We start from the raw sequence: 20,866 nt of genomic DNA, 5'->3' as shown, positions 1-20,866 counted from the left end.
TCGAGGTGGTGGTTATCATGAATAACTGGGAATGTATTACAGTGGTGCCTGAAAATGAGTGATCCGGTTTACAAGTCTTTATTTTAGTTCTTAACTTTTTGCACTTTTAGCACTTTTAAGGCTTACAGGGCACTCAATTGAATACAGTGGTACCTCTACATACAAAGTTAAGTCATTCCAGGACCTTGTTTGTAAGTCGAACTTGTTGTATGTCGAGCAGGATTTTCCCAGAAGAATACATTATAATTCCATGAATACTAGAGGTGCACGATAATTATCGGTCCGATAATTATCGGAATTATGATGTCATCCCAATAAATCCGATAACATAATATATTATCGGCCCTATTAATAATATTTTTGGCACGGTGTTGGATTGGGATGTGTGTGTTTGTTTCCACTCCTGTTTTTCCAGTATGCAAAGTTTTGTTACTGTCTTTGTTTTGTTCATTATAATAATGTTCATATCATCATGAAAATTCTGGTTCGGTCAAAGGCAAATCTATGTGAATCAACCACTAGTATTTTTGACCTACAGGTGTTCAAAAACTCAGGTGAATATACATTGAAAGAGTATATATATATATATTATCGGTTATCGTATTGGTATCGGCCTGGAGGAGCAGGAAGTTATCGATATCGGTATCGGTTTCAAAAAATGGATATCATGCACCCCTAATGAATACATTCCAAAGGCAAAAACCTCCACTAAATACTGAATAAATACTGCTGGTACTATTAGGCCTGTCGCGATAACAAATTTTAGTGTGCGATAATTTATCTAATAAATTATTGCGACCCCCCCACCCCCACCCCACCCAATTAAAAAAAAATTTTTTTTTTAAACCAATGCACAATAACACAGAGAGAATACAGTATATATTAATAGATCAAGTGCAAATAGATCAAGTACACCCATTTAAGCGCGATAAGTGTTTACTCTTAAAGAAAAAAATATTATTTAAGAAATCACAACTAAAAACAATAGACCATGCCTCTTAAGTAAAAGACAACAATATTAATACTGCACAGAAAGACAGAAGAAATACAATGGGGCAAATAAGTATTTAGTCAACCACCAATTGTGCAAGTTCTCCTACTTGAAAAGATTAGAGAGGTCTGTAATTGTCAAAATGGGTAAACCTCAACCATGAGAGACAGAATTTTTTGTGTTGGGGTCAGAAAATCACATTGTTTGATTTTTAAAGAACTTATTTCCAAATTAGAGTGGAAAATAAGTCACCTACAAGCAAGCAAGATTTCTGGCTGTCAAAGAGGTCTAACTTCTTCTAACGAGGTCTAATGAGGCTCCACTTGTTACCTGTATTAATGGCACCTGTTTTAACTCATTATCGGTATAAAAGACACTTGTCCACAAGTCAGTCACACTCCAAACTCCACAATAGCCAAGACCAAAGAGCTGTCGAAGGACACCAGAGGCAAAATTGTAGACCTGCACCAGGCTGGGAAGACTGAATCTTCAATAGGTAAAACGCTTGGTGTAAAGAAATCAACCGTGGGAGCAAATATTAGAAAATGGAAGACATACAAGACCACTGATTATCTCCTTCGATCTGGGGCTCCATGCAAGATCTCACCCTGTGGCGTCAAAATGATAACAAGAACTGTGAATAAAAATCCCAGAACCACACGGGGTGGCCTAGTGAATGACCTACAGAGAGCTTGGACCACAGTAACAAAGGCTACTATCAGTAACACAATGCACCACCAGGGACTCAAATCCTGCACTGCCAGACATGTCCCCCTGCTGAAGAAAGTACACGTCCAGGCCCGTCTGCGGTTCGCTAGAGAGCATTTGGATTATCCAGAAGAGGACTGCGAGAATGTGTTTTAGTCAGATGAAACCAAAATAGAACTTTTTGGTAGAAACACAGGTTCTCGTGTTTGGAGGAAAAAGAATACTGAATTGCAACATACCCACTGTGAAGCATGAGGGTGGAAACTTGCCTGGCATGGCCAGACTGTTCTCCCTGTATTTTTCAAACACTTCGAGAATAGTCTGGGACCCAGCCCATTAACGGTCTCTCAAGCACGGACAAAATCAACAGTCCAATCAGATTTGTTTATTTGCGTGACGTGTTCTTAACGAGCAACGTCACTCTTACGTGTCGGAAGTCGTCTCCACAACAACACAGATGGCGAACAGGAGAGCCGAGAATATGTTCCAATCCACGGTAAAATCAGTTTTAAATTACCAAAAACACATCGACGCAACTCCATGACAACAGTCTGTCTCGCGCTAGCCGTGTTGAATAAACTTCCGCGCGCCTCGTCACTTTACTAACGTCACGTCCCCCCGTCGCTGATTGGTCCACTCCACCGTCTGTTTGCTGTGGCTTGCTCCGCCCTGGAAATTCTATCCGCTGAATGGTGGCCAGACTCAATAGCTGAAACAGCGGTGAATCTGGTGTACCAGGCTAGGTGGAAACATCATGCTTTGCGGTTGTTTTTCTGCAAAGGGACCAGGACGACTGATCTGTGTAAAGGAAAGAATGAATGGGGCCAAGTATCGAGAGATTTTGAATGAAAATCTCCTTCCATCAGGAAGGGCATTGAAGATGAGACGTGACTGGGTCTTTCAGCATGACAATGATCCCAAACACACAGCCAGGGAAACAAATTAGTGGCTTCGTAAGAAGCCTTTCAAGGTCCTGGAGTGGCCTAGCCAGTCTATCCCCAAACCCCAAGAAAATCTGTGGAGGCGGGAGTTGAAAGTCTGTGTTGCCCAACGACAGCGCCAAAACATCACTGCTCTAGAGGAGATCTGCATGGAGGAATGGGCCAAAATACCAGCAACAGTGTGTGTAAGCTTGTGACGAGTTACAGAAAACATTTGGCCTCCGTTATTGCCAACAAAGGGTACATAACAAAGTATTGAGATGAACTTTTGGTATTGACCAAATACTTTCCACCATGATTTGCAAATAAATTCTTTAAAAATCAAACTATGTAATTTTCTGTTTTTTTTCCCCCCACATTCTGTCTCTCATGGTTGAGGTTTACCCATGTTGACAATTACAGGCCTCTTTAATATTTTCAGGTGGGAGAACTTGCACAATTCGTGCTTGACTAAATACTTATTTGCCCCACTGAAAATGCGACACCATTTTTTTCTCTCGCTTTGGATGAGTCAATAGACGTAAGCTATTTATCGCAGTTCAGCGTGATTGCAAGGTTTTGACTATGAAAGGGACAATAAGAGGGGAGGATTTATTCAAGTCCTTCACTGAGTTTGGTAAAGAAAAAAATCTACCGATGGATAAACTTGTTTCAGTGTGCACTGATGGTGCTCCGTACATAAGTTTCTCAACGCCTGCATGAACCAGACTACAAAGCCATCAGCAAAACCATGCAGCACCAGAAGTCGAATTAATGGTAAGAAATACTCATCATTGATTAGTAACAGCATAACTATGTTATTAAAAAAGAATTCAGAGACTTATTGTACTTTAAAAGTATTAAAATTACACAAAATGCACACATTACTTGAATTTTTAGTGTTAAACATATTGTATGGCTCTAAGGAATTATAGGGTTTCCCCTGGGATTTTTTGAAGCGGTGGTGGTGGTGGTGGTGGACTGCGTCGGAGTCGGACAACCCAATCATGTTGTGCCGTGGCGAATTTGTTTCGTATCATGACAAATAAAATTTTTTACAGTTGTTTTTTATTTTTTATTATTTATTTTTTTCAAGAACCATAACAAAGATCTATTTGTAAAGTTTGCATCCTGCCTGGGAACACTTGATTTTCCTGGACTTAAAATCGGCAATAGGTGGTCCATTTATAGTCAATGTGAGGCATGCTACAAGATGGTCCCCCTGTTCCTCAAGTCTGTCTTCACCTACACAGGAATTAGAAAAAAAAAGGAGATCTAGGAAATGAAAACACTCAAGCATCTCAAACGGACATTGTACAGTTCTGTACAATGTACAGTTGACCAAATGTCTTACTCAGTTCATTGAAGAAAAATCTCACAGTTCACTGTGCAATGGCCGACGGTTGCCATCAACAGCACTCCCCATTCATCAGTCTGTGATGCCATCATGCTAACCTGGTCCATATTCTGAAACACATTTGGATTTAAATCAAATATGTTAAATTTACATTAGCCAATCCAACTTCAGTTCAAATGGAAGTGTCTTTGTGGGAGTTACTTTTCTGATTGTTAGTACAAATTCATAAAATGATTTGTTTCAATGAGATTAAAAATACTACTTTAATGCAAATACGCCGTCTGTTTTGTATTTTTTTTCGATAAGGATTATGCCAGGTGTTGAAATTCGCCTCCCCAGACAAGCCGCACGGAAACAGCGACAGCTGAACAAAGTGCCGCCCTGCCGATGCTGCCTCCGCGCGCGCCAACCGGGAAGGCGGAACTTCGCGCGTTCTCTTCTTATTTTAACCCTTTGTACTGACTCCATGTTTCAAAACTTTGAAGAACACTCACCGAAAACAGGTTGACAATTTATTCGTCGACAATGGTCGAAAACAAGGCAAAAACAGACGACGGAGGGAACAATGCTGAATCCAAAGCAAGGCTACATAGCAAATGTTTCCGAGCAGCAAATCTGTCTTATCTCAGTGTCCAGTCTTTTTTAAGCCTGTGGGCCGACCGAAGGTGTGTCGGGGCGTTGCTTTGGGATCATCCCTCTCTGGCCGGTTTCGGGCTGTTTAGGTTCGTGCGTGGATGGGATGTGGTTGCCATAGCGACCGACGCTGGTCTTGAAGTCACAAGCACCTGCTATCAACTTTGTTATCCGGGATGGCACTACTTGTTTTAGGACAAAGCGCGCTGGTCTTTGTCCTTATTCGTTTGTCGGGAGGACTGCTTGCCAGAGTTGGTGCGTCAATCTTGCTCGTGGTGCACACGTTTGGGCTTCTGTGATAAGATGGCATTGTGTATCTATTCTGTTTCTTTAAACTATGGTGTGCTATTTATTTTACATTAGGTGTGTTAGAGTAGTGCAGTCCTACAGGGAATATGAGAAATGATACTATTCCCTGATTTATTATATTACGTGTGTTCGAGTAATGCAAACAGTTAGACCAGGGGTGGGCAAACTATTCCACAAAGGGCCGCAGTGGGTGCGGGTTTTTGTTCATACCCATCATGAGGACAGCCTTTCACCAATCCGGTTTCTTACAAGTGCAATCAGTAGATTTCAGTCAGGTGCTTCTTGTTTCCACTGATACCTCATTGACTAAACTGTCTGTGCTGAGTAAGTTTGAACAAAGACCAGGACCCACTTCTGCCCTCGAGGACTGGTTTGCCCACCCCTGAGTTAGACCGTGCCTACGAGAAACGGTACAATTTTTCCTTTTCCCCCTCATGAGCGCTGATAAGGTGATTCACTTTGTTGTGTTCAAGGCCACTGAGTGAAGTCTGCCTAAACTATAGTTAAATGAATGTGTTATACTAATGCAAACAATTATATGGTGTGTGCGAGAACGGTACCTTTTCCCTTCACAGGTTATAGACAATGAACCTTTTCCAATATCACAATTTAAGGTAAAATAATACAAATATGATTATTAAAAATGATAGATGCATGATTCTCAACACTCACCTTGATTTTTGTGGTACAGCCATGGCTTGAACTTTGCCCTTTTTGTCCATGTTGGGTCCCAGCTAGATTTCCTGTTTGCTTTTTTGCTTTCTTCTCCTACCCTGGCCTCTGCGCCATCCTGATCTGCGTCTCTACATGTTATCTGGTCTCATTCAGTTTTTGAAAACCTTATCTCAACATTAAAATACTACGCTTGCCATAACCATTTGGTTATTTCTACTCCTCCGAACGTGAGAGCTAATACATTTGCAAATGAAGAGCACCTGAAAGCATGAGCCCTCGGGTACGTTCCGAAATATTTAATTAGCCTCAGACTCTAATTAAATATTTCGGAACGTGACGGTCTAAATCATCATAACAAGAATCGTCACTTTGTTAGCGGACCCTCGTCCTCAGGAACTTTTCTCTTTCCAAAATACTGTACTTCAATAACAACGAGTGAAGTCAGCGCCGAACAAATGCCATGCTAGGAGTAGGATGCGACCGATTCGAGTCAAAAACGCGCCATAATGAACTTAAACGTCACGTCAATGTCAGTATATTTACTATATTAAGGTAATTTTCACAGTTTTAACCCAGAAGTACATTCATTAACTTCAAATGCCTTTCTGTGGTTTTGTCTCCCGATTTCCATTTCTGCGCCGAGCAGACGTACCAGCCGCAAGCTTTCAAAAGAGATGATACGCTTTTCAAAATAAAGCGTGTAAAAGAACTAAAGATGTCCCGATCGATCGGCATCGATCGGGTTCGATCATGTCATTTTCAAAGTATCGGAATCGGCAAAAAAAATATCGGACATGCCTTTTTTTTTATATACTGTATATATTTTTTTTTTAATTAAATCTTTTTCTAATTGTATTTAACGTTACAGACAAACTTACTTACATTCATCCAGAGTCTTTAGTGTTGGCATTAAGTAGGGCTATCAAATTTATCACGTAAACGGCAGTAATTAATTTTTTTAAATTAATCACGTTAAAATATTTAATGCAATTAACGCATGCACTGCAAAACCCGCTCACGCATTGTCGCGTTCAATCTATAATGGCACCGTTTTACCTATATATAGAGCTAACAGGCAGCGTAATATGAGTAGAGAGAATTTTGGCAGTCTTTGGAGCCTCTTTTTAATTGGTTAAAGCCTTAAAATCCCTCTCTCAACAATTAGAAATATCGTGGGAAGCAATGTGGGGAAGAACGGTAGTGGTTGATCTTTTCCTTAACACCCTATGTTACTTCCCAACGCAGAGAAGATATATCAATTGGTGCCACTACGCACAGTCATGGTTGCACTTCCCATCATGCACTTGGGCAGAACAGTTAAATGGCTACAGTATCATTTACTGAAAGCTCAACAAATACACTAGATGGCAATATTTAGTCACAATATACAAAGTCACATTTATCCTTTAAGTCTTTCTATCCGTGGATCCCTCTCACAGAAAGAATGTTAATAATGTAAATGCCATCTTGAGGATTTATTGTCATAATAAACAAATACAGTACTTATGTACTGTATGTTGAATGTATATATTCGTCCGAGTTTTATTCATTTTTTTCTTAATGCATTGCCAAAATGTATATGATCGGGAAAAATTATCGGGAATGATTGGAATTGAATCGGGAGCAAAAAAAAAAAAAGCAATCGGATCGGGAAATATCGGGATCGGCAGATACTCAAACTAAAACGATCGGGATTGGATCGGGAGCAAAAAAAACATCGGAACAACCCTAAAAAGAACTATTTGTTTTTTACATGCTATTTTAGACGACTTATGGTAAATCGTGAGTACAAATGAGCTTCATATATTTATTTAGAAGTCATGTTATTAAATTATACAAATTAAAAATTAGAATGGATCTTTAAATCTTAAAAAAAAAAAAAAAAAGCATTTGCAAGGCGTGGTGGCTTTTATTTTGGTGTGGCAGCCCGCCACGATAAATCTTGTGTAGGGGAAACGCTGAATTACATTTAAAAAATATGTGGTGTTCATGACTCTCTCAGCCAAAAATGTTACCGACCCCTGAATTAGTCTCTCAAAACACATATTTAGCTCATTATCGTCTCGCCATTGTCATGTGAAAAATGTTCGTTGAAGAAATATTTTCATTATCGTCATCATTGATGAAAACAACATTGCCAAACACCTACGTAATCAAGCTCCTATGCCCCACTGAAAGTCCCTACTGAGAGTAGGAACTAAATTTTTCCGGGATAATCGATTTCCTGGTCCATAGTTCCTACATGTCCGAACAGGCAAAATGACGTCATCGTCCCCCAAAAGGTTCTAGGAACTACGGATTCCGGATAGTTCCTACAGTGCGAAAGCGCCCCTCCTGGTCAAAATGGATTGGACGTTTAGCGGGTCAATGGCAGCCAATGAATGAAAAGTGTCCAATAAATTCTTGAGTTTTCTTTTCCTTTTTTGGGGGGGTGTATTCTTGTTTTTTCGGCCCAACGCAAGGATGAGTCAGGGTCGTCCTTTGTTCCGCGGTTGGACGTGAGCGACCTCCTGGTAGCGCACCGCCGGGGCCTGATCCAGGGTCAGCTCTCTCGCGGGGAGGAGACGCACCGACACCGGCTTGCATGCAAATCGCACTCGCCGACTCTGACCTTCAGGCGTCGCTTCATTAGCGTTCGGCGTGCGTGCGTGACTGTGTTAATTCATGCCTTTCAAAGCATATGTTCGTCTACGCTCCCTCAACTACAAACAGACCACAGGTGTTGCTCAATAGCCAGGTGGAAATACAAGCACATCAAGATCGTTGTTCTTCATGAATCAGCACTTTTAAAGAAAATCTAAACTTCCTGTTTGTGTTTCCTTCAGAGCGGCGGCGGACCCCCGGCGGCCCACCCTGAGGATGAACTGGAGCGTCTGACCAAAAAGATGCTCTTTGACATGGACCACCCTCCGTCCGAGGAATACTTTGGTAAGTGTTTTTTGGTTTCCACTGTGCAGAGTGGCTCATATCTTGATTTTCTGGCAAAACTGGCGCAGGTTACCGGTTCCAAGGTATACTGTGGTATGAAAATGTCAAGGTTTCAAAACCGCAAAAATTTTCTGTCATACCGTCCCTACGGTATTAGCTATTTTCTTGTCCCAAAATGCAGGGAGAAATCCCTTGTTTAGCTGTAACACTCAATTCTCTGCCACCAGTTGTTGCTCAGTGTCACTGAGTCAGCTTTGTGCTACATGATGGCTGGAGGAGGTGAAACTCCTGAACTTTTTCCCCCCATCAAAGAAAATGAAAGCGCTGGTATGAGAATACTTCAGCTACAGAGAGCCATGGCTTAGAGGAGGAGGGCCAACCGACATGTAAAACATGTTTGTGGAAGATGGCTGCAGAGGAGGCAATACCTCCAATATGATTCTGATTTCATACAAAATCATAGAATTTATAATGGTATTGACTGGGCGCGGGGCCGATCAAAGCTGACCAAGTGGAAACACAGACAAAGAGTTTTTTACGTTGATAATTCTTGTGAATAAATGCGTAAATTCCAGAATTCTTTATAGATATGGACGTAAAACAGTCTCGATTCTTGGTTAATAGTAGAGGTGTGCAAAATTTCCGATTCTTAGATTATTCGCGATTCGGCAGTGGAAGATTCGAAAACGATTCACAATCATCCAAATTCCGATTATTGAAATATGCCAAGTAAAGCGGAAGTACAACACACTCAGCGCACCGTGCGGTCAATGAGGAACGGAGCGAGAGTAGCTAAACATCATGCTTCTCATTACCCGGCCCCTCGGGTAATGCCAATGCTCAACTCACGGCTCTAGCTCAACTCATGCCACGAGATAAAAAAACACAACAACATACCTGACTGCTGCCGAAAAGCTGCTACAAAGTACATCCACATAATGTTACGGTAAATATCATTTATATAGGACTAGATGCAATATAGATTCATCAGCGTTAGCAGCACATCTACAAAAAGCTAGATGCGAGCGTTAGTAAACGGCCGCCATCTTAAAGCAATACACTTCCCTGCAAGGCTGTTGTAGCGAACCTTCCTAGCAAACCTAATTAACTTTTTATCTAAAATACTCCTAAATCAGTAAAATATTGACTTGCATCTATCTTTAAAATAGGTTTAAAACTTTCACATGTCGAAAGTAGACAAAAAGGAAATTATGGAATAACGGGAGCAATTTTAACAACTTTAACGGTTGATTCACAACATTAAATTAATTGAATGTAGTTTAAAGCTGCTGATACAGAATGGGGACTGGAGTTTTTTATTTACTGTTATTTTTGTATATTTTTTTACTGCTATATGTTAAATTGATACTGAAAGAGTAGTTTGGTTTAGCCTGAGAGTATTTTTGAACAATTTTGGAACTAATGTACAAAACATTTAAAAAAAAAAAGAGGGGGGGGTGCATCAATAATCGTTTTATAATCGAATCGGAGCCTCTTAATCGTAATCGTAATCGAATCGTTAGGTGCCCAAAGATTCCCAGCTCTAGTTAATAGCAAAAAAACAAAACACAAAAAACGAGCAGTTAGCTGTTATTTTAAGTAAATATGTCGAATGTGCTGCTCATCTTTGTCACTGTGGCGCCTTACCGCAACAAAGAGCTTTTTTGAAATTCATGTGAATAAATGCTTAATCCCTGAATTCCATATAGATATGGACGTAAAACAGTCTCGATTCTTAGTTAAAAGCAAAAAAAAAAAAAAAAAAAAAAAAAAAAGGGGAGGTAGCATTTATTTTACGTAAATATTTCGAATGTGCTGCTCGTCTTTAAGTCACTGTGGCACCGCCAACCACAACAAAGAGCTTTTTACGTTGAAGTTCTTGTGCTTGTGCTAAATGCTTAAAGCAGAAATCTGAACTAAGGTTGGCCAACCATGTTTTTGAATAATATCAATGGCTAAACAAATATAAGCATATTTTCATTATTTTTTTTAACGCAACCCTTCCAGATTCTTTGTTTAACCCATAGCAACGCCCTTGACAACGAAAATGCTTTTCTTCTTCCGCCATAGAACAGTATTGTTTTTTGCATTGTTTCTCTGTAAGATGCCATGGCGGTGTGTGGCGATGTTTTGTTCTCACTCTAACGAAAAGTTGTTTGAGTGGCCAAAGGATAGCAGGGCACGTAAATGGACATCTTTCGTTCTCACGAAGCGAATGAATTTCACGCCATCATCGAGTAGTGTTCTCTGCTACAAACACTTTGAAGATGCCTGCTTCCTTTACCGGTCTGCTTATGATCAAGGATTTGCCAAAAAGTAAGTGTGATTTTTGGCTAGATGACTGATGACTTTGTCAAAGCAGAGCTGCCAACTGTTGTAGAATGTACAGTACAAGCTAGCGACGTTAGCCGAAAGCCAATTCGTGGCAATCCCCGATCATAGTTGTTGTTGTGTTCGCTAGGTTAAGCGTGTTTAAATTGTGCGTCATCTACGATCCACTGTCAATCGGGAAAGGGGTGTGGATGTGCATATAAGTGGGTCGGCGTCGCGGTAATTCACGGTCACGTTGCCGTAAGAAACACACACCGCCGGTGAGTTTTTGCACATTTATTTCTATTTGTATTATGTATTTCCACCTTCATGCTTCAAGCATTGCGTTGTATTTGTACGGTTCGGCGTTTCTTTCACGGTGATCGCTTGATAGCCTTCTAGTTTGTGTTTTACGAGAGCCGCTGACAGGTGACAACTAGTGTGTTGGCATTGAGTCAATCTCGCAGCGCATCAGCGGGCGGCTCAAGTCACGCAGTGAATCATGGGAAATGTAGTCTCGGGACAACACTGAAGTGGTGCTTTTTAATCTGTTCACTTGTCTGAAAAAAACTACATTTCCTCACGCCATAAGACGCCACTTCCTGCCGAGAGCTCCAAGCTGTGTTTGTACTGTTAGCTCCATGTGTTAATAAAGAAATAAAGTTGTCAGCACGTCGTGTGTTCGATACCTTTGTCAACAAAAAGCTTATGACAAGACACCATGCACAATCCGTTTAAGAGACGCTGGGACTGGAAAGCTGTGAGTAGTACGAGGCGAGGGGGAGATGAGCGAGAAGCAAAACTTCGCAGTCGAATGTGGCGGCAGTCCGCTATTATTTTGTTTTCTTATTGTTGCCACAATAAAGTGGAGAAAGCCATCAACGACTCATCTTCTTTCCCCCCAACGTTTTTATATTATTATTTTATATGCACGACAGCTGCTGGATCTGCCAAAATGAACATGAAGTCTGGTTATTGTTTTTTTTAAACAATGTCATCAGATAGACAAAAAATACAATTATGTCTAAATGCCTGCATCTTCAAATCATGAAAATAATAACAGCCCGTATCTTACCTATCTTGTAATCTCGATTGGGTCTTGTCTCCATTCCATGTCAGGTAGTCTAGGCACATTGTTTGCATCCTGATTAGCGTCTGGCTAATACATGTTAGGTCCAACATAAAATTCCAACCTCCTCTTCTTCCTCCAACTCTTCAAAAACTTGGATCTCCTCCCTTGCGCTCGATCTATCGCTTATATCGCTGTTTGAATCATTGTTTGAAGGGCTTTGTATGGCGGCCGGATGGAGCGCTGCCATTTCAGAACTTCGGAAACGCGATTGTTTTGTCAAATATACAACATATAAATTATTTTTTCATGCTTTATTTGTTGGACAATGTTTAATTACTTTAATTGTGACCCTATTTGGCATGTTATGAAATTACTTCACATTTCTGCTTTAAATCCCTGAATTCTTTATAGATATGGACGTAAAACATTCTCAATTCTTGGTTAAAAGCAACAAAAAAAAAAAAAACAAAAAAAAAAACGGGCAGTTAATATTTATTTCATGTTATTTTTATGTGCTGCTCGTCTTTAAGTCACTGTGGCACCGCCAACCACAACAAAGAGCTTTTTACGTTGAAATTCGTGTGAATAAATGCTTAAATCTCCTAATTCTTTATAGATATGAACGTAAAAAAGTCTCGATTCTTTGTTAAAATTGCAAAAAAAACGGGTAGTGACGCATTTATTTTACGTAAATATATCGAAGAATGATGCTAGTCTGTAAGCCATTGTGGGAGCCCCCTGATCACAACAAAGAGCTTTTTCCGTTGAAAATTCTTGGGAATAAATGCTTAAATCACCAAAGTCTTTATAGATATGAACGTAAAACAGTCTCGATTCTATGTTAAAAGTGAAAAAAAAAAGGGCAGTTACACATTTATTTTACGTAAATATGTCGCAGAATGACGCCAGTGCCGTAGCGTTTTATTTCCGCCATTGATTTTTTTTCACAACGTTTCAAATGCATGCATGGTGCGAAAAATATAATAATTACCTTGAATCCTTGAACAAATCACTCCTGAGACAATCCTTCCTGTTTGTATGCGGTACAGCTTTCGTACTTTTCAAATCCGGCGTGTTAAAATCCTGCATGTTTTTACTCTGCGACCGACTGGAAATAACTGAAGCGGACTGCATGGCGGCCACCTCCTTAAAGGCGTTGCGCAGTGAAGGTCGAATCTGACCTGTCAATCATTATGAAGTCTATGGCTGGCGTTCGGTACTTAAAGTTAACCATGATTGACATCTGGCCAATGTGTCGATCGTTTAGTCAATCTTCGTCGTCTAGAGACTGTTATGGTCAAAGCGTGAGTGAATTTGAGTGAACTCACTCATTTGAATTGCCTAATTTGGATATATAGATTTTTTTTTTTTTTACTTTTTAAGGGCTTAAAAAGTAACTAAATATTCCAGAACTACAATGGCATTGCCAAAAGATGCAAAAATATACACGTCTTATACTCCTGGAAAAAGGAAGTACTGTGAAAAGTGCAGTACTGTAACATGTTTGGAACTCTTGTTCAAATAAAAACTTTTTTGGGGGGGAATCGGATGGCGACTCTGTATCGTCAGATCCTCAGAATCGGGTGACTCGGACTCGGGTGCAAAATATGTGCTCAGGACATCCCTAGTAATGAGTTACGTTCAATCACATTACAGTAATCATATGATACGAGCACATGAGCAACCATGCCGTTAACTTGTTTTTTCCTCTGCATATTAGTTTTAGTCATTTTGTTGATTTCTATTGTGTGAGTGGCTGTTCTCATGACAACAGTAATTGTGAGACTCAAATATTTGTGTCCAGAGTGTGACATCAACGTTTTCCGTAGCCAATGCTTAAAACTCATTCGCTGCAATTGATGACGATAGACAGAGTATCAGATCGGATGATTACTTTCAAGCATCCTAGTCAAAATGGATTAGACGTCTGTCATTTTCATTGTCAACGGATGAGTTAAAATTCTTCTTAGTCGTTTTGCTCATTTCGATTGTGAAGGTAGCAACGTAATCACAACACGAGCATATAACTGCGCCATTACAGTGGTATGAAAAAGTATCTGAACCTTTTGGAATTTCTCCCATTTTTGCATAAAATCACCATCAAATGTGATCTGATCTTTGTCAAAATCACACAGATGTAAAAACTGTCTGCTTGAACTAAAACCACCCAATCATTTAAAGCTTTTCATAATTTAATGAGGATAGGATGCAAACAATGACAGAAGGGGGAAAATAAGTCAGTGAACCCACTGCCTAAGGAGACTGAAAGAGCAATTTAAACCAATTTAAGTCAGGTGTGTGCCCAATCACTGATGAGTGGTTTAAAGCTGCCCTGCCCACTATAAAACACACACCTGGTAAGAATTGTCTTGATGAGAAGCAATGTCCGATGTGCATCATGGCTCGGTCAAAAGAGCTGTCTGGAGACTTGCGATCAAGGATTGTTGATTTGTATAAAGCTGGGAAAGGATACAAAACCTCTCTATAAGTCTGAATGTTCATCAGTCAACAGTTAGAGAAGTTGTCTACAAATGGAGAAAGTTTAGCACTGTTGCTTCTCTCCCAATGAGTGGCTGTCCATCAAAGATGACGCCAAGAGTTCAGTGCAGAATAATCAGAGTGATAAAAAAGAACCCTAGAGTGTCTGCTAAAGACTTACAGAAATCACTGGCACAGTCCAATATCTCTTTGCACACATACACTATATATAAGACTATGGCCAAGTATAGTGTTCATAGGAGGACCCCACGGAGGAGGCCACTGCTGTCTAAAGAAAACATTGTTGCTCATTTAATGTTCGCAAAAAGGCACTTGGACACTCCACAGATGTTTTGGCAAAATATTTTGTGGACTGATCAAACCAAAGTTGAATTGTTTGGGAGTAACACACAAGGTCATGTGTGAAGGAAAATGGAACAGCTCACCAACATCAGCACCTTATCCCTACCGTAAAGCATGGTGGAAGGAGCATTATGATTTGGGGCTGTTTTGCTGCCTCAGGGCCTGGACAACTTGCAGGCTTTAACAGAAGAATGAACTCAAATGTTTATCAGGATGTTTTGCAGGAAAACTGAGGCCGTCTGTCAGACAGTTGAAGCTAAAAAGAGGATGGACGCTGCAACAAGACAATGATCCAAAACACAGAAATAAATCAACTTCAGAATGGTCCCAGAAGAACAAAATACACGTTCTGGGGTGGCCAAGTCAAAGTTCAGAATTGAACCCCATTGAGATGCTGTGGGATGACCTAAAGACAGCGATTCATGCCAGACATCCCAGGAATCTGACTGAACTACAGCAGTTTTGTTGAGAAGAATGGGCCAAGATTAGTCCTGATCGATGTGCCAGACTGATCTTCAGCTACAGGAATCGTCTGGTTGAAGTTATTGCTGCCAAAGGGGTGGGCACAAAATATTACCATATTTGGCCCAAATATAAGACTGCCCTGATTATAAGACGACCCCCTCTTTTTCAAGACTCAAGTTTGAAAAAAGACTTTTTGAAAACCAAATTAATTTTTATGCAGAAAATAATTACGGTACACCCGAAACAAATGATTATAACAATATATTTGAGAGAAAAAGCATGTTATTTTGCCTCATTCAAATCTTAATATCTGAACATTTAAATATGTAAACTAAAGTGCAATCACATTCGTAAATGAATGGCTTCTGGTTTTTCAAATGTAAATAAACCAATCCATTGTGATAAAACAACAAAATTGCAATAACTGCATTAAACATCAAAGTGAAGTCTAACTGTAACTGTAGTCTTGAAACAAATCTGAATAAGGAAAAACATTGCAATAAAATAATGCAACTGGTTAAACTTGAGAGTAGCTGAGCTCTGTCATGAAAGAACATTGCTTCAATGATATCTGTCGCCATCTATTGCTGTGAATGGTTATAACGTCTAGACAGCGAATATAAGACGACCCCCTCTTTTTCAGTCTAATTTCAATGCAAAAAGCACCATCTTATATTCGGACCAATACAGTAAATGTGATTGTTTACTGACTTATTTTACCCCCTTCTGTCATTTTTTGCATACTATCCTCGTTAAAATATGAAAACCTATAAATGTTTGGGTGATTTTAGTTTAAGCAAACACTGTTTTTTCATCTGTGTGATTTTGACAAAGATCAGATCACATTTGACGGTGATTTTATGCATAAATGTGAAAAATTGCAAAAGGTTCAGATATGTTTTCATACCACTGTAGGTGTTGTTCATGTGGATTATATGGTTTCAATATTTTTATTGCAGCGTATTGGTAATCATGAATGACTGTCAAGGAATAATTGTGTTAAAGTAACTCGAAGACTTGAGATGGTGTGTCGTGGATATTTTTTTCTATTCCAATTTTTTCCAATTGTGCGTAAAAGTGGTCAAAAGTGGTCGTTATCTTAGAACAAAGAGGAGTATTGCAATGCCTTGTCATTTATTTTGATTGTGCAAAGTCATGAATGAACTATCAAGACGCAATGCCCAGTAATTATGACAGAGGATTATTTATTCCAGCATATTGTGGATTTTTTTTTTTTTTTTACTTTATGGATTCTTTATGGATTGGATTCTAATGGTTCTGTTCTACTGTATTTCACATGGCTTTTATTTTCTTTTTATACATTTTCCTCTGAGGTGTTTGATAATTAATTTAGCTCTCGCTTGCATAAATAAAAATATAACTGCCAGGATTAAACGTTAATACTCTTTCGGGGATTGAATGAGGATTCTCGGCATTTATACGTGGCTGATATTTTCCCGCCCTCTCTTCCCCTCTGGAGCTTTTAATCCCCCTCGGGGGTGGCGGGGCGGGTAGGCTGCCGTCGCCTCACGTGCCCATTAGATGGCTGGCTGTGGCGTGTAGGTGTATTATGATATTAGCGCTGCTGGCGACATGTGTTTAAACTGCTTCTGCTTAGAGAGGCCACGATGATGAAGACCTTAATTGCCTGCCTAGTTTAAGCGCAGCAGAGAAATGACCCTCAAAGCCTCACTGGCCTCATTTTTTTGGGTGGCATGGGGACATGTGAGTTGATGGACGGGTCGAGTGTCATCTGAGGTTAAAGGAAGTACTGTTCATGGATGTAGTGTTTCTAAAAAACAGGTTGGGAACATCAATATTTAAAAATGCGACCCTTGAAAACTTTCTATGAGCAACCCAAAAAATTGGTAACTGTCTCTATCATGACGAGACCCACAAAAAAGTCTCAAGAGGTCATGCCCAAAAAGATACAAGCAGTGCTGTTTTGGGCAGACCTTTTAATTTTTGTCTTAGTCGCAGTCTTTTGGACGAAAATACTTATTAGCCATATCAAAATGTGTTCGTCTTTGTCGACAGTAAATGGTGTTATACTTGTATAGCGCTTTCTCACCGTTGAAGGCCCTCAAAGCGCTTTACACTACATCTCCATCCACCTAAAGTGGGGCAAATAAGTATTTAGTCAACCACCATTTGTTTAAGTTCTCCTACTTGAAAGGATTAGAGAGGCCTGTAATTGTCAACATGGGTAAACCTTAACCATGAGAGACAGAATGTGAAAAGAATGTGAAAAAAAAAAAACAGAAAATCACATTGTTTGATTTTTAAAGAATTTATTTCCAAATTAGAGTGGAAAATAAGTACAGTGCCTTGCAAAAGTATTCGGCCCCCTTGAATCTTGCAACCTTTCGCCACATTTCAGGCTTCAAACATAAAGATATGAAATTTAATTTTATTTGTCAAGAATCAACAACAAGTGGGACACAATCGTGAAGTGGAACAACATTTATTGGATAATTTAAACTTTTTTTAACAAATAAAAAACTGAAAAGTGGGGCGTGCAATATTATTCGGCTCCTTTACTTTCAGTGCAGCAAACTCACTCCAGAAGTTCAGTGAGGATCTCTGAATGATCCAATGTTGTCCTAAATGACCGATGATGATAAATAGAATCCACCTGTGTGTAATCAAGTCTCCGTATAAATGCACCTGCTCTGTGATAGTCTCAGGGTTCTGTTTAAAGTGCAGAGAGCATTATGAAAACCAAGGAACACACCAGGCAGGTCCGAGATACTGTTGTGGAGAAGTTTAAAGCCGGATTTGGATACAAATAGATTTCCCAAGCTTTAAACATCTCAAGGAGCACTGTGCAAGCCATCATATTGAAATGGAAGGAGCATCAGACCACTGCAAATCTACCAAGACCCGGCCGTCCTTCCAAACTTTCTTCTCAAACAAGGAGAAAACTGATCAGAGATGCAGCCAAGAGGCCCATGATCACTCTGGATGAACTGCAGAGATCTACAGCTGAGGTGGGAGAGTCTGTCCATAGGACAGCAATCAGTCGTACACTGCAAAAATCTTGCCTTTATGGAAGAGTGGCAAGAAGAAAGCCATTTCTCAAAGATATCCATAAAAAGTCTGGTTTAAAGTTTGCCACAAGCCACCTGGGAGACACACCAAACATGTGGAAGAAGGTGCTCTGGTCAGATGAAACCAAAATTGAACTTTTTGGCCACAATACAAAACGATATGTTTGGCGTAAAAGCAACACAGCTCATCACCCTGAACACACCATCCCCACTGTCAAACATGGTGGTGGCAGCATCATGGTTTGGGCCTGCTTTTCTTCAGCAGGGACAGGGAAGATGGTTAAAATTGACGGGAAGATGGATGCAGCCAAATACAGGAACATTCTGGAAGAAAACCTGTTGGTATCTGCACAAGACCTGAGACTGGGACGGAGATTTATCTTCCAACAGGACAATGATCCAAAACATAAAGCCAAAATTTACAATGGAATGGTTCAAAAATAAACGTATCCAGGTGTTAGAATGGCCAAGTCAAAGTCCAGACCTGAATCCAATCGAGAATCTGTGGAAAGAGCTGAAGACTGCTGTTCACAAACACTCTCCATCCAACCTCACTGAGCTCGAGCTGTTTTGCAAGGAAGAATGGGCAAGAATGTCAGTCTCTCGATGTGCAAAAGTGATAGAAACATACCCCAAGCGACTTGCAGCTGTAATTGGAGCAAAAGGTGGCGCTACAAAGTATTAACGCAAGGGGGCCGAATAATATTCCACGCCCCACTTTTCAGTTTTTTATTTGTTAAAAAAGTTTAAATTATCCAATAAATTTTGTTCCACTTCACGATTGTGTCCCACTTGTTGTTGATTCTTGACAAAAAATTAAAATTTTATATCTTTATGTTTGAAGCCTGAAATGTGGCGAAAGGTTGCAAGGTTCAAGGGGGCCGAATACTTTTGCAAGGCACTGTATTTTGTCACCTACAAACAAGCAAGATTTCTAGCTGTCAACGAGGTCTAACGAGGCTCCACTCGTTACCTGTATTAATGGCACCTGTTTTAACTCATTATCGGTATAAAAGAGACCTGTCAGTCACACTCCAAACTCCACCATGGCCAAGACCAAAGAGCTGTCAAAGGACACCAGAGACGAAATTGTAGACCTGCACCAGGCTGGAAAGCCTGAATCTGCAATAGGTAAAATGCTTGGTGTAAAGAAATCAACTGTGGGAGCAATTATTAGAAATGTAATGAAATAATCTCCCTCGATCTGGGGTTCCATGCAAGATCTCACCCCGTAGCGTCAAAATGATAACAAGAACGGTGAGCAAAAATCCCAGAACCATACAGGGGGACTTAGTGAATGACGCAAATATATCGAAGAATGATGCTAGTCTGTTAGCTATTGTGGTAGTAGCGTTTTATTTCCTCCATTGATTTTTTTTTTTTTCACAACGTTTCAAATGCATGCATGGTGCGAAAAATATAATAATTACCATGAATCCTCGAACAAATCACTCCTGAGACATCCTTCTGTTTGTATGCGGTACAGCTTTCGTACTTTGAAAATCCGGCGTGTTAAAATCCTGCATGTTTTTACTTTGCAACCGACTGGAAATAAGTGAAGCTGACTGCAGGGCGGCCACCTGCTTAAAGGTGTTGCGCCGTGAAGGTCGAATCTGAGCAGTCAATCATTATGAAGTCTATGGCTGGCATTCTGTCCTTAAAGTTAGGACTTAGTGAATGACCTACAGAGAGCTGGGACCACAGGAACAAAGGCTACTATCAGTAACACAATGCGCCGCCAGGGACTCAAATCCTGCACTGCCAGACGTGTCCCCCTGCTGAAGCCAGTACACGTCCAGGCCCGTTTGCGGTTCGCTAGAGAGCATTTGGATGATCCAGAAGAGGACTGGGAGAATGTGTTATGGTCAGATGAAACCAAAATAGAACTTTTTGGTAGAAACACAGGTTCTCGTGTTTGGAGGAGAAAGAATACTGAATTGCATCCGAAGAACACCATACCCACTGTGAAGCATGGGGGTGGAAACGTCATGCTTTGGGGCTGTTTTTCTGCAAAGGGACCAGGACGACTGATCTGTTTAAAGGAAAGAATGAATGGGGCCATGTATCAAGTGATTTTGAGTGAAAATCTCCTTCAATCAGCAAGGGGATTGAAGACGAGACGTGGCTGGGTCTTTCAGCATGACAATGATCCCAAACACACAGCCAGGGCAACAAAGGAGTGGCTTCGTAAGAAGCATTTTAAAGTCCTGAAATCAGTGGCGCCTCCAGAAATTTTTCATAGGGGTGGCCAGATGGGGCCATTTAAAATCTTGGGGTGGCCAAAACTAAAAGCCATAATTTCAGGTTTTCATTTGCCTGGCACGGCCAGACTGTTCTCCCTGTATTTTTCAAACACTGAGAGAAAAGTCTGGGAACCAGCCCATTAAAGACCTCTCGAGCAGGTAGAAAATCAATCGACAAATTAGATTCGTTTATTTGCGTGACGTGTTCTTAACGAGCAACGTCACTCTTGCGCGTCGAAAGTTGTCTCCACAACAACACAGATAGTGAACAGGAGAGCCGAGAATATGTTCCAATCCAAATCAGTTTTAAATTACCAAAAACACATCGACACGAGTCATTGACAACAGTCTGTCTCGCGCTAGC

General features: G+C 40.3%; 1 protein-coding gene across 5 annotated transcripts in view; it reads left to right on the top strand.

Annotated features, from left to right (window-relative positions):
• Window positions 1-20,866, top strand: part of lpp (LIM domain containing preferred translocation partner in lipoma) — a 418,112-nt gene that overhangs the window by 284,350 nt on the left and 112,896 nt on the right. For all 5 annotated transcript variants that reach the window (XM_057840237.1, XM_057840239.1, XM_057840238.1 and 2 more), the window contains exon 7: window positions 8,419-8,521. In XM_057840237.1, the coding sequence (XP_057696220.1) occupies window positions 8,419-8,521 (103 nt within the window). The remainder of the gene's footprint in view (window positions 1-8,418; window positions 8,522-20,866) is intronic.

Source organism: Corythoichthys intestinalis, chromosome 7 (genome assembly GCF_030265065.1).
Source record: "Corythoichthys intestinalis isolate RoL2023-P3 chromosome 7, ASM3026506v1, whole genome shotgun sequence".
Lineage (NCBI taxonomy): Eukaryota > Metazoa > Chordata > Actinopteri > Syngnathiformes > Syngnathidae > Corythoichthys > Corythoichthys intestinalis.
The sequence above is the reverse complement of the archived record's forward strand: the minus strand, read 5'-3'. Positions and strand labels throughout refer to the sequence as shown.